General features: G+C 43.6%; 1 protein-coding gene and 1 pseudogene across 2 annotated transcripts; one reads left to right on the top strand and one right to left on the bottom strand.

Annotated features, from left to right (window-relative positions):
- Nucleotides 1-159: 159 nt before the first annotated feature.
- Nucleotides 160-8948, top strand: ZNF830 (zinc finger protein 830). 2 transcript variants are annotated; one of them, XR_011468368.1, is made up of 2 exons: nucleotides 160-1458; nucleotides 8454-8948. XR_011468368.1 is itself a non-coding variant. In XM_070393586.1 (1 exon), the coding sequence occupies exon 1, from the start codon at nucleotides 172-174 to the stop codon at nucleotides 1294-1296; it is 1125 nt and encodes a 374-aa protein (XP_070249687.1). In that variant the 5' UTR covers nucleotides 160-171; the 3' UTR covers nucleotides 1297-1602. The 2 variants fall into 2 exon arrangements, 1 of the variants encoding a protein (XP_070249687.1); XM_070393586.1 differs by lacking the exon at nucleotides 8454-8948 and having other exon boundaries at nucleotides 160-1602.
- A 4053-nt stretch (nucleotides 8949-13001) lies between these two features.
- LOC138995209 (U6 spliceosomal RNA) lies at nucleotides 13002-13101 on the bottom strand (annotated as a pseudogene).
- Nucleotides 13102-13760: the final 659 nt, after the last annotated feature.

The following is a 13760-nucleotide window of genomic DNA, read 5'->3' as shown; positions in this document are numbered from 1 at the left end:
GGTGGAATGACCACCTGACCGCCCCAAACAGCCCGAGCCGCGATTCTGAGGTGAAACCCAGCGCCTCGGTCCACGCTCAGGAGCTCCAGCCAATCCTCGTCCTGGACGGAAGTGACGTCATCACGCGTCGCCGAGGCGGAAGCCAGGCTCGCCGTGGGTCAGGTCGCAAAGATGGCGTCCCCCGCTTCGGCTCGGCCTTCGGCCGGAAAGCGAGTGGTGAGTCAGGATGAACTGCGGCGGTTGATGAAGGAGAAGCAGCGTCAGAGCACCAACAGGAAACGCATAGAGTCTCCATTTGCGAAGTACAACCGTCTGGGGCAGCTGAGCTGTGCCCTGTGTAACGCCCCGGTTAAGAGCGAGCTCCTGTGGCAGACGCACGTCCTGGGGAAGCAGCACCGGGAGAGAGTGGCCGAGCTGAAAGGCGCCAAGGAGGCCACGCAGGGGCCGGCCGCCGGCGCAGTGCCTCAGTCCGCCAAGAGGAAGGCGCCGGACTCCGACGGCCAGGACGCCAAAAGGCCGAGGGCCCCCCAGGTGCCGCCGGTGCAGCCCTCCACGTCCGCTTTGCACACCCACGTTGACAAAGCAGGAAAGGAGTCCACTAGAGCGACCCCCGGTAAGGCTTCGGCACTCGGTTTACTCCCTGATTATGAAGATGAGGAGGAGGAGGAGGAGGAGGAAGAGAAGGAGAAGCGGGGAGAAAGGACAGAGGGGGACGCCAGCAAGCAGCCGCCCGACACACAGAGCAGGGAACACCCACTTTCCTCCCCGCGGGAGGCAGCAAGCAGCGGGCTGCCTAGAGACTTCTCGACTGCAAATCCTCCCAAGGCCCCTGTAATTCCTCACTCGGGGTCCATTGAGAAAGCAGAAATACATGAGAAAATCGTGGAAAGGAGAGAAAACACTGCGGAAGCATTGCCGGAAGGCTTTTTTGACGACCCTGAGATAGATGCGAGGGTGCGAAAGGTTGACGCCCCGAAGGATCAGATGGACAAAGAGTGGGACGAATTTCAAAAGGCCATGAGACAGGTCAACACTATTTCCGAAGCCATCGTTGCTGAAGAGGATGAGGAGGGGCGGTTGGACCGGCAGATTGGGGAGATCGATGAGCAGATAGAGTGTTACCGTCGGGTGGAAAAGCTGCGGAATCGCCAGGATGAAATAAAACATCAGCTTAAAGAGGTCCTGACGATGAGCGAGCTGCAGAGAAAGGAAGAGGAGAATGTTGACAGCGACGATGAGGGAGAACTGCAGGATTTGTTGTCTCAGGATTGGAGGGTGAAGGGGGCTTTGTTATAGGATTTCAAGGACCCAGTATTTCTAATACCCATAAAAAAGTGCTCTCTCTCCATATACTGGTTACTCCATTCCTGGAGGTTTGATAACCTGACGAGGTTGTTGCAGTACAATATGAGCCTGTGAAAATGGCACTGTGGAAAATTGGTGTAAAATATTTTTGAGGTAAAGTTTTGAAATTTTTTCAGTGTTATATGTTAAAATGCCAACTTTTTCACATATATACGGATTTAAATGTATACTTTGGGGTTGGAAAATCTGTAAGCTGTAAATATTGTACATAGTTAAATATATATTTGCTTAATTCTGTTTTTTGAAATTTACAAATTAATAGAAGGAGGACCAACAGACAAGCTTTTTGATGAATACCAAGTGTATTGGGACCCCCCTAGGTCAAACTCAGGAGGGTGGGAGAGTTTTGCGTTGTTTTTAAGAACACTACTCATAGATTCATAAGTCATTCACAGCTAATCAGTTCTCTGTATTCTGTTTCAAACACGTGCTGTAGGAGAACATGGTGAAAAATATATGCCAAACATGACCAGCCTCCTTAACCCAAAGTTTCTCGAGTAAACCAATGATTCTTGGATGTAGGTGCACATGAAGATCACTTAAGGAGCTTTTTTTTTCCCCCTAATATTTTTTATTTCAGAGAGGAAAGGAGAGAGAAACATCAATAATGAGCATCATTGATTGGCTGACTCCTGCATACCCCCCTCCCCCCGCCCCCACTGGTGATCAAGCCTTCAACCCAGGCATGTGCCCTTGACTGGAATTGAACCCCGTCAAAAATGAGTCGTAATAATAATAACCAAGGTTTATATAGTTCTTACAATATGTGAGGCAGGATTCTAAATGCTTTACATACACTCGGCCTAGTTTCCTTAAAGACCAGGTATTATGGAGGAGAGGAACCAGAGATAAGGTTTTAAAAAGCTTTGAATGCTAGATGAAAGAATTCTTCCTGTAGGCAATGTGGGAGAAGTGGAAGTTTTTGAGCAAAAAATTATATCTGTTAAAAACGTATGGAAGATGACTCAAGTTGTATATAATAGGGAATATATATTCTGTGTGGAATGGAATGAGCATAGATAGGGGAAAAGGAAGCTGGTAAACTACTTCTAAACTAGATTTTTAAAGTATAGTAGACTTTAATCATGGATTGAGAGAAAAGGAATAGATGTGAAAGAATTTCACAGGAAGAGCTAACATTTCAGTGACTAGAAATGGAAAAAAAAAACACAAAAAACCCAGGAGAGATAAAGATAGAATTGAAGGGTTTGGCAGAGTTTTTTAGTGTATATGCCTTAAAGAAGTTATCGGACACTGAGAATATTCATTATCTTACTGCTTTTGGTAGAAAGTCTTTGCTTTCTTGAGCTGTCAGCTGATTGGTGATAGCAACTTCAGTTTGATAACATAGAATGGGCATGCCTGCTTCAACTATATGAAAGAAACCACTTACTCAGAGTTTTCTATCATTCATTGTTTATTATTTCAAAAGATGAGAAGGTACAAAGATGGACTTGAATGGTTGGTCCAGTTTTATGTTGGCTTAAGAGGCGAGGCTAATGATGTAGAGCACTGTCCATTTAAAAATACAATGCAAAACATATTTTTTTAACTTTTCTAGTAATTGCATGAAAAAAATGCGAAATTATTTTCAATAAATTTAATCCAAGTATATCCAAAATACTAATGTTTTAACATGTAATCAATATTTAAATACTAGTGAAATATTTTGCAATTTGGGGGTTCTACATTTATGAAATTTGGATGTATCTAACACATCTCAGTTTAGACTGGCCACATTTCAAGTACACACTAGCCCTATGTGACTAATGGCTACCATAAAGGACAGTGGAGATTTAAAGAGAAAGGTATACAGGTGGAGCACTGGCCAGTGTCCTCAGTGGTTAGAGCATGGGCCCATGCACAGAAGGATTTCAGTTCAATTCCCAGTCAAGGGCATGTACCTGGGTTGCAGGTTTGATCCCTGGCCCCAGTTGGGAGCACATGCAGGAAGCAACCAATCAATGTGTGTCTCTCACATCAGTGTTTCTCTTTCTCTTCCCCCTCCCTTCCACTCTCTCTAAAAATCAATAGAAAGATATCCTCGGGTGAGGGTTAACAAAAAAACAAAAACAGATAGGTGGGAAAATTAAATATGCTCAGGGGTAGTGGGCAGAACAATTTAACTACAGTAGTGTTCATTCCTGACAATGGGAGTTATTGAAAAGGTAGATTATAAACCACTGTGGAGGCCCTCAACTGCCATGCTGTAAAGAGTTGGAACTTTCTCTAAGTTAACAATTGAGTGCTCTTTTTTTTTTAAACAATTGCTTTATATATATTTGTATTCCCCGCCCCCCCCCCCCCCCCCCCCCCCCCAGAGAGGAAGAGAAACATCAATGATGAGAATCATTTATCAGCTGCCTTCTGCATGCTCCCTGCTAGGGATTGAGTCCACAATCACGAGCATGTGCTGACGTTCTATCCACTGAGCAAAACCAGCTAGGGCAGTGGTCAGCAAACTGCGGCTCGAGAGCCACATGCGGCTCTTTGGCCCCTTGAGTGTGGCTCTTCCACAGAATACCATGTGCGGGCGCACATGTACAGTTCGATTGAAACTTCGTGGCCCATGCGCAGAAGTCGGTATTTTGTGGAAGAGCCACACTCAAGGGGCCAAAGAGCCGCATGTGGCTCGCGAGCCGCAGTTTGCCAACCACTGAGCTAGGGCAACAATTGAGTATTCTTGAGGTTGTTGAGTTCTCAATTATAACATAGTTAAAGAAGAGCTTAAGTACTGCCAGGTATGTTACTACATACATAAACACCATTGAATTTTTAGGAAGTCCAAAAAAGCTCTCAAAATCTGCTCCCAGTGCATGAGTGATGGGATCTTGACCAAAATCAAGTGAATCCTTGTTAGATCTGAGAGCCATATAAACAGCTACACACATTGGAGAGCTCCTTTACACCTCTTTGAACTGGGTCAAATGGGTTTTGGCATTAGACTGAATACCACCAATGTTCCCAAATTGTGAGAATTAGTCCCAAGATTTCTTCCAATCTCTTGTTCTCTTTTTAGAGAACCCCATAATTTAGCCAACAATACATTAGAATTATTATAAATGCTACAAAGGTAATCCTCTCACCCACTTACCAGTTTAATACAGTTCCCCTACGTGGAGAAGAAAAATGCTGATTTCCTAACTAGCCTTCAAATGTACATTTGCCCAGTGCCTTACAATCTACAAAATGCTTTCATTTAATGATGGAAGTAATGACTACCTTTTACATGCCAGGGAACAAAATAAGAGGCTGTGGAATTAAAATTGCATGAAAAAGAATATAATTTAGACCTAAAACCTTTAATAGTAACAATTCCTAGATTAGTATGGAGTAACAGGAAGAACAAGAAAATTGGCAAGAGAAAATAAGACTCAAGTTCAGGTTCCCATTCTAGCTTTTAATGGCTAGTGATCTTGGGAAAGTCACCTCTCTGAACCTTAGTTTGCTTCACTGTAAAATGATGATACCTCACAGGGTGTGGTGAGAATCAAATGACATGTGAAAGAATGGTTAAAAAAAAAAAAAAAAGGTAGTAAAAAGACCAACCTGACTCTTGAAAGTCAGAACCAGAAAGAGGTTTAAAAAATTAAATATATTTTTATTGCTTTCAGAGAGGAAGGGAAGGAAGAGAGGGGGATAGAGAGATAGAAACTTCAATGATGAGAGAGAATCAGTGATCAGCCACCTCCTGCATGCCCCCTAACCTGGAATCAAAGCACTACCTCCTGGTTCATAGGTCAAGACAACCACTGAGCCATGCTGGCCAGGAGTTAGAGCAGATGGTTTTGTTGAGATTTAACTTTAAATCCTTAATTTTGCCATGAGTCAAGTGGCATCTCACCTTTTAAAGATTTTTTAAGTTGCCTGTCTAAAGACAGAGATGGCCTAAGTACTGTTACTTTTGCTTACAAGGTTTGCCCAGGAAAGTGACAGCTTTCTTAGTGTAATTATGAATGGTGTCCCCTTTCACTCTCAATAGTATTCCTTTTCGGAGAGGAGAAGGCGAGAGAGAGAAAGAGAGAGACTCACCTAAAAGTTAGGTATCAGAGAGAGAGAGAGAAAAAAAAAAACATTGGAAAGCCTTAATGGATGTATTATGTTTCCTGTTTATGATGCACCAATGGGCTAGATACTTGGCTGGATGTTGTATGGGGGAATTTGAGTAAATATATAGGTAGGAATGGTGGCTAGAAAGATGACCTTAGATTTCTTTTAATACTAAGATCTAGAAGCCTGTATGATACCAGGAATTTAAAAACTTTAAATTTGAATAGGGAGAAAGAAAAATCCCAAAGCTATATCCAATTTTTGATCTACCTTTCCTCCCTCAATGATCTCATCCATACCCATGGGTTTAAATATCACCTATATATTGATGACTCACAATTTATAGCCCTAGCCTTGACCTTATTCCTGGGAGTCATTCTTCATGCCCTTTTCTTAGTCCCCAAATCTACAAGTATGTCCAGAATCTGTCCACTCCTTTCTGTCTCCACTGGTCCTAGCCACCAACATCTCTTGCATCAATTGTTGTCTATTTCCCCCTCCCTAGCCACAGTCTGTTACCAACAAAGTAGAGTGATCTTTTTAAAATTTAGGTAAGTCAATCTGTCACTTAAAACCATATATTCTTCCATCACACTTGGGGGCGGGAAGAGGGGGGCGGGAACCCTGGCCCTTAAGCCTACTTGGCGCTCAGCAGTCACTAATTCAAATGTTGACTACTGATGAACTAATGACCACATTCCAATTAAAGGGGGATAGGAGGGGAAAGGCAAGCATAACTGCTCTATGTTGAAACTAATTGCCATTCGGGAATAGTGGCCTGGATGATCAAGTTGGTTTTTTGGTGTGTTTTTTGTTTGTTTTTTTAACTTTCAAGAACAATTGCAAGTCAAGATTGTTTTTGTTTTTAGTGAAATCTCAAACACGAGGTGGGCTGAATGTGATCCATGGATTCCCACACTGTACCTATCTTCTAACTTCATCTGCTACACTCCTCCCCTTTATTCTCACTAGCTAACTTTCTACTCAAACATGCCATTTCAGGACCTGTGCCTGTGGTTCCCTCTGCTTGGAACCTGATTTCAAATAGCATGGCAGTCTTCTCATCATTCACTTCTCAGATGACATAAATTATGTTTCTCCCCATCAGAATGTAAACTCCACAGGGCAGGGAGCTTGCATGTCTTGTTCACAACTTAAAATAATGCCAGGCACATAATAGAGCTCAATAAATATCTGTGGAATGAATAATACCCACATAGCAGAAAGTTGCTTGGAAAAGTGGTAAAAAGACCAACCTGACTCTTGGAAGTCAGAACCAGAACAAAAGTCCGTTGAACAGCTTAAAGGACTTAGAAATCTTTCCCTGGCACATGAAGCCCTGACCTATTCTCAGGGAAGCAACATAGAGCATATACAACAGGCCCTCACGTATAATGGGCCACCTCTGCATCTAGCAGCTGATAAGAATTCCTCATGGCACCAAACAAGCAAAGAGGGATGTCCATATGTCAGTGGGAGCTAGTGGGCAGTTCTGACTGCCTAGAGGCCTCTTACGTGGAGAAGAGTGAATCAGTGGCAGAGTGAGATCAGAGAGTCAGCAAGTACACATTGCCTCCCAGCTGCTCTCAGTCCTGTCCCCTTCTCTGCCATCACCATTTTGTTTGGCTCATTTTGCCTGTCACTTGGCAGTCAAAGCTACTTCAGAGCACTCAACCATCCTTCAATGAAAGCACTGCCAGTCTGTAGGAGGAAGGGATTCCATCTGGCGGCACGTCCACTTTACTAACAGCATTTGGCAGGCTGCAAGCGCACTGGGGAGCCAGCGGTCACCTTTAGGGGAGTTCACAGGACCACACTGATTGGGTGGTTGATGATGGTGGCTATTGTTTTTGGTGTGTGTGTGTGTGGTTTGTTGCTCTGCCAAGAGTGATTATAAGAGAGTATCAACCAAGGTTGTCAGGTTAGTAATAATAGTTACCACTTACTGGATTCCTGCATGTGTCTGGCAGTATGCTAGGGCTTGACATACACCCTCTCTGATCCTCACAACCACCTTGTATGTCATCTCTTCATTTTACCGATGAGGAATCATGCTCAGAAGTGAAGGAACTTGCTCAAGGCAACAATTCCAAAGTCCCTACTATTACCCTCATCATTATTTAACATTACTTATATTTTCAAATCTCAACACCTTCGGAGTAAGTAAAATAATCATCACCTCTGTTAGGGTGCTGAAGGAGGAACGCACAAGGCCAAAAGTGGTAAAGAATTATAAATTGATTAGGTCATCCGGAGACCAGATGAGCTGAGCCCCAAAATGGTTCCAACACCCAGGGATGAGGAGTCAGATTTTAAAGGACTCTGGGCAGGCTTTTTCTGGGCAGAGAATTCTCTGGGCTGGTCCAGATCCTGGGAAGGGGGTGGGAGTGGGGGGAGAGAGAGATAATGGTCTTAGGTCAAATGGAATGTGGTCTAAGCGAAAGGGAATGCTGGTTGTGATGTAGTTTAAAGGTCAGCTCCCAGGGGAAGGGGTATTGATTAAATTATTTGATCAGAGCTAACAGCCTCCATTTTAGACATCTTGTCAAAGGTCACTCAGCAAATTCATTGCTAAAGTAGGACAAAGATGTAACTTGATTCCTAGTCCAATAGTGTCTCTACTATTTAATAATAAAATGTGGAAAATGGGAGTGGATCCCCCAAAATAGCAAGAATTAAAATTAAGTTGATGCCAAGTTTAAGGGTGCTGTTCAGAGACTTTAGCTGAGTTTGCCGTCTTCCCCTGTTTCACCAGCAATAAATTTTACTCCTAGTAGTCTCTGATGGGAGCAAGAATAATGACTTCATTTCCCAAACATTCCAACTGGGAAACAACAGTTACACCGTGCCCTGTGCTCCACCACTTTTTAACTACATGCCTTTGGGTTAAGTTACTTCACCCTTCATTTCAAGTACAAAACAAGAAGAGTAATAGTTTCTACCTTCTGGGATTACTGAGAGGATTAAATAAGTTAAATGCATGTAAGTGCTTTTATTTTTTATTAATATTTTTTAAAATATATTTTTATTGATTTCAGAGAGGAAGGGAGAGAGAAACATCAATGATGAGAGAGAATCATTGATTGGCTACTTCCTGCACACCCCCACTGGGAACTGAACCTGCAACCTGGGCATGTGCCCTTGACTGGAATCGAACCCCGGGACCCTTCAGTCTTCAAGCCAACACTCTATCCACTGAGCCAAACCAGCCAGGGCGCATGTAAGTGCTTTGAGTACAGACTCTCTAATAATGCTAGTTGAATACATGAATGAAGATCTGGCCCTACCTTCAAGAAAACTACAATCCGGTTGTGTGTCAACAGTAAAAGAAATTGGGCACCCAATTATTTAATTATTATTAAATAGGGCTGATCACGTCTAGAGTCTGACTTCCCTCTCCCTAGCTATGTGGTGTCTACCTAGTCAGTTTATTCTCTGAACCTTAATTTGACCCCCTCAGGGCATTACGCTCTCTGGGAACTCCCTAACAGCCCTCCCACCTGTGTATCACTGTGATACTGTGATCTATAATAAAAAATATCTGTATTTTGGCTTTCCTCTGGTTTCTGTCACAGAGCTCCTAAAACCCTTGGAATTTTCTAAATGATTAGAGTGGAGAGAGTGATAAAGGTGTCATTTGTTATTCAAAACAAGCCCCTTTCAGCCACACTGGAGTTTATGTTAATGAGGTGACATTTGGAAACCCCCTATGGGTGGGTGCTGGTTGCCAGTGAAAACAACTGTATGATTAGAGGGTTAGAACTTTCAGCGAACCACCACCACCTCCCTCTGGGGAGGGAAGGGCGCTAGAGACTGAGTTCAATCACCAGTGGCCAATGATTTAAACAATCATGCCTGCATGATGGAGCCTCCATAAAATCCCAAAAGCATGGGGTTTAAGAGCTTCTGGGTTGGTGAACATGCAGAGTTGCCCTGTGCCCCTTCCTACATACCTTGCCATTTGCATCTCTGACATCTGGCTGTTCCTCAGTTATAGCCTTTTTAAAAAAATATGTATTGATTTCAGAGAGAAGAGAGAGAGAAAAACATCAATGTTGAGAGAGAACCACTGATTGGCTGCCTCCTGCTCTCCCCCTACTGGAGGTGGAGCCCACAACCTCTGGCATGGGCCCTGACCTGGAATTGAACCTTGACCTCCTGGTTCATAGATCAATGCTCAACCACTGAGCCACACCCACTAGGCATTATAGCCTTTTTTAACAAACCAGTGATCTAGTAAATAAACTGTTTTCCTGAGTTCTGTGAGCTTCTCTAGCAAATTAAACCCAAGAAGGGGATGGGGGGAGCTCTGGCCTATAGCTGGTCAGTCAGGAGCACAGGCAACATCCTGGACTTGATTATCATCTGAAGTGGTGGGAATGGGTACTCTTGTGTGAGCCCTTAACCTATAAAGTCTGACATTAACTCCAGGTAGATAGTTTCAGAATTGAATTAAACTGTAGGACACTCAGCTTGTGTCACAGAATTGCTTGGTGTAGGAAACCCATGCCTGGTGTCAGAAGTTAAGTAGTATTCCGAGTGTTGTATGTAATGGAAATGGAAATGAGTTTCTTCCTTTACAATCACCGAGACCAAGACTGCAACTGAAGGCAGGAGGAGGGCACATTGGGCTGCACAGCTGGAAGGCTTCAGTAGGAGGGCTTGGGTGGAAGCTCTGAGTAGGAGAGAAAAAGGGTAGGGGCTCTCCAGGTAAAGGAAATGGTGTGAGGAAACAGGAAGGAGTGTGCAACCTGATCTCCAACCTCTGCCACCACATCAGAGCTAGAAAACCAACTGTCACCAGTGATACCTAGCAACCAGCCCAGAGTCCAATGGAAGAGACAGAACTGAAGTTTGCTTTCCAAATAGGCACATCTCTGTGTAAAATACATTTGCCCTTTGAAATTGATTAACCTGCTTCCTAAAAAATGTAACCACCAGGAATTCACACCAAAAAACCCAACCTAGAAATTCAGGGGAGATGGAAGCAACTTTGCCTCCCTTACTCCATTTCTGTGACCTCAACCCTGCACTAGAAGCCCGTACCTGTGCCATTGCAGCTATTCCCAAAGGCATACTGGACTTGACTCCTCTTTGCTCTGTCCTACCTCAGCCTGGCAGCTGCAGCACAAAGATATTCACAGGAGAGACCAAGAAACCGCTCTGGTTAAGAACCAGCCTCGATAGCCTTTATTAAAAAAGCTATGGGCTGCCCGGTCAGTGTGGCTCAGTGGTTGAGTGTCGACCTATGCACCGGTAGGTCATTGGTTGGATACCCGGTTGGGGTACGTGCCCGGGTTGTGGACTCGATCCCCAGTGGGGAGCATGCAGGAGGCAGCCAATCAATGATTCTCTCTCATCATTGATGTTTCTATCTCTCCCTCTCCCTTCCTCTCTCTCTAAAAATTAATAAAAACATTTTTTTAAAAAAGCCATGGGCTGATTTGAATTATACATCTTTCTACAGCTGTTCCCTTTTAAATATGTATCCTGGCAAACACCCCCACCGTTTTTTACAACGTATTTTAATTGTGTGACTATTAAGCAAACCAAACCATAAAATCAGTTCTCAGTGTTGAGATTTACATGATTCATAGACCAGAGCTTATTAAAAAGGGGATTCACCGAGAGCAAACTAGCCTCATGAGTGTCCTGCATCGTCTCTCCAAAGATCTAAAGCCTTCTCCCTATTCCTGCCTATGGCTGCCAAGCTTCCCAGAGTAGCATAAAAAATGAACAGAATCTACCCATTTTCTAGTGATTTTTTTTTTTCTTAACAATTCTAATGAATCTAAACTGGCGGTCATGTCATGCTACATTCCTAAAGGGGTGGCCGAAGCTCTGAGAGGCTCACACACAGGATCAGTGCCCTGGAGGATTTGGGATCTAGGTCTGAGGAAAGGACTTAACCCCTTTGGGATTTTGAGTAACTAGGAATTGACAGGAGGCATTCTGCTTATTTTCCATCAAGGTTGTTCTTGATTTGGATCATGAGTCTTCATCTAATAAAACTCCCTTCAAAAATGCACTTACACACAGATGTAGAGATAAAATTTCAGGAGGTTCAAGGATACCCCAAAGCCTATCCACAGATCCCCTAGGGGTCCATGAGCTTCACATTGTTTCTTACTACTTTGTTAGCACCCAAGTGTCCCTTATTTCTCCCCTACATCTGTACAGTAGCCACTTAACTCATTCCCAATTTCTCTACACAGCCAGAGTGATAGCAATTCTGTTAAACTCTAAGTCAGTCCTGGTCAGTATGCTCAGTGGGTTGACCATTATCCTGTGCACCAAGGGTTGCTGTTAGATTCTCAATCGGGGCACATGCCCAGGTTTCGGGTTCATCCCCAGTCGGGAGGCGGCTGATGGATGTTTCTTACATTGATATATCTCCCTCTCTAAAATCAATAAAAACATTTTTTTAAAAAATCTAAGTCATATCATGCTACTTCTCTCTTCAGTAAAATCCACTAGCTTCCTATTTCACCTGCGATAAAAGCCAACATCTATAAGACCCAACAGAATCTATCCTGGGATACCCTGCTGACCTCATCTCCACCTCTTCTCAACCTTGACTCCCGCTGCTCCAGCCACACCCACCTCCTTGCTAGCTCCCAACATGAGACATATCCTAACCTTTACTTGCTGCTCCGTCTACCCCAGAGCTCCACGTGGCTCTCTCCTTCATTCTTTCAGTCTTTACTCAATTGTCACTGCATTCGAAAAAAAGGTAAAAATAAAATTGAAATGAACTCTAATAGATTTTTATTTAACCCAATATATCCAAAATAATCACTTCAACATATAGTCAACATAAATATGTTATTAATGAGATACTCTGCAGTCTTTCTTTGGTAATACATCTTTGAAATCGGTGTGTACTTTACACTTACAGCACATCTCAATTCAGACTAGCCACATTTCAGGGGCTCCAGAGCCACATGTGCTGGTGATGACAGCATTTGACAGCACAGAGCTAGGGAAAAAGATACAGTTACGGGGATTTTCAAAACAACACTTAAATGCAGTAATAGAGTGTGTACAGGATCACTCAACTGCCAGAATTAGGACTTAAACCTCCAGTGACCTTCTAATCCCAAAGACCTTGTTCATTCTGGGACACATTAGAGACCACCTCACTTCAAACAACGGGATCGTGGTTAGCCTCAACCCACCAAACTTCCTATCTCCAAAACAAAACTCATCCTCTCACCTTGAATGCCTCCTCCTCCCTTCTCATCTCCTGTCAGCTGATGGCACCATTATCTACCTGCTCACTCAAGTCATCCCATTTCATCTTTAGGGTAATGAGCACTTTGTCTAGAAGATCATTTAAAATCGAAATGTTTATCAAAAAATGCTCCTTTCTCTCCACCCCAACTGAGCTTGTTCAGGCCACCTTCATCTGTCACAAGAACCCCCCCCCACCCCCATTCTACTGAGATATAACTGACATACGTAAGTTTAAAGTTTCAGCATAATGGTTTGACTTACATAATTGTGAAATGATTATGGCAATAGGTCTAGTTAGCATTCATCATCTCATATAGATACAATAAAAAGGAAAAATATTATTTTTCCTTAAAATCATGGACTGCTTCATGAATTTGCTTGTCATCCTTGGACAGGAGCCACGCTTATGTGTTATTCCCATTTTAGTATATGTGCAGCCAAAGCCAGCACCAAGAACTTTCTAATAGTTCCCTTACTCAGCCTCTCCCCTACACCCAGCTCCAACAGTAGCTACTGCTCCCTACGGCCCTCAGGGCTCTCCATCCCCTACAGATAACAAAGGCCCTACATACAACATGGGCAGAACTCCTCCAGGACCTCATCCTGGCTCCCTCTCTCACAATGCCCAATAGTTTGCCGTTTCTGGAACCTGAACAGGTTCGCTGAACCTCCTGAGCCTGGTGCTCTTCTGTAAAAATAACCATCCTAATCTCTCAAAAAGCTGACCTGAGGTTCAAAAGAAATCATATAATACATTTTAAACAATACACAATCGGGATTGCTCTCCCCGTCACTTCTTTGCATCTTATACCTGCTATATCTACCCAGTGCCTCTTTTCAATTCAATGTTTGTAGAATACTGACTATGCGCGAGGCACTGTGTGCCAACAAGACAGAGGGTGCACAGAAAAGCAGGCTGAATGACATAACCGTTGCCTTCCTCAAACTCAATACAATACAGTTTCGCAACCCGTATCTTTAAAGACTAGACGATCTCTAACATTATCAGCAAATCAGCGAGTCCTCAGAAGTCCAGGCCGGGCTGCGCTCCCGGGGCCACCACGTCCCGGAACCTCCGCCTTCCCGGGCCCGACCGGAGACGAGGAGCC

This window comes from Myotis yumanensis, unplaced genomic scaffold (assembly GCF_028538775.1).
Source record: "Myotis yumanensis isolate MYYU_CA2020_CCGP unplaced genomic scaffold, mMyoYum1.0.hap1 SCAF_16, whole genome shotgun sequence".
Lineage (NCBI taxonomy): Eukaryota > Metazoa > Chordata > Mammalia > Chiroptera > Vespertilionidae > Myotis > Myotis yumanensis.
Note: the sequence above shows the minus strand (reverse complement) of the source record. Positions and strands in the feature narration are given on the sequence as shown.

Bases quoted from the DNA above. Each gene is read 5' to 3' on its own strand.
- ZNF830 (XM_070393586.1), top strand. From the start codon at position 172: ATGGCGTCCCCCGCTTCGGCTCGGCCTTCGGCCGGAAAGCGAGTGGTG.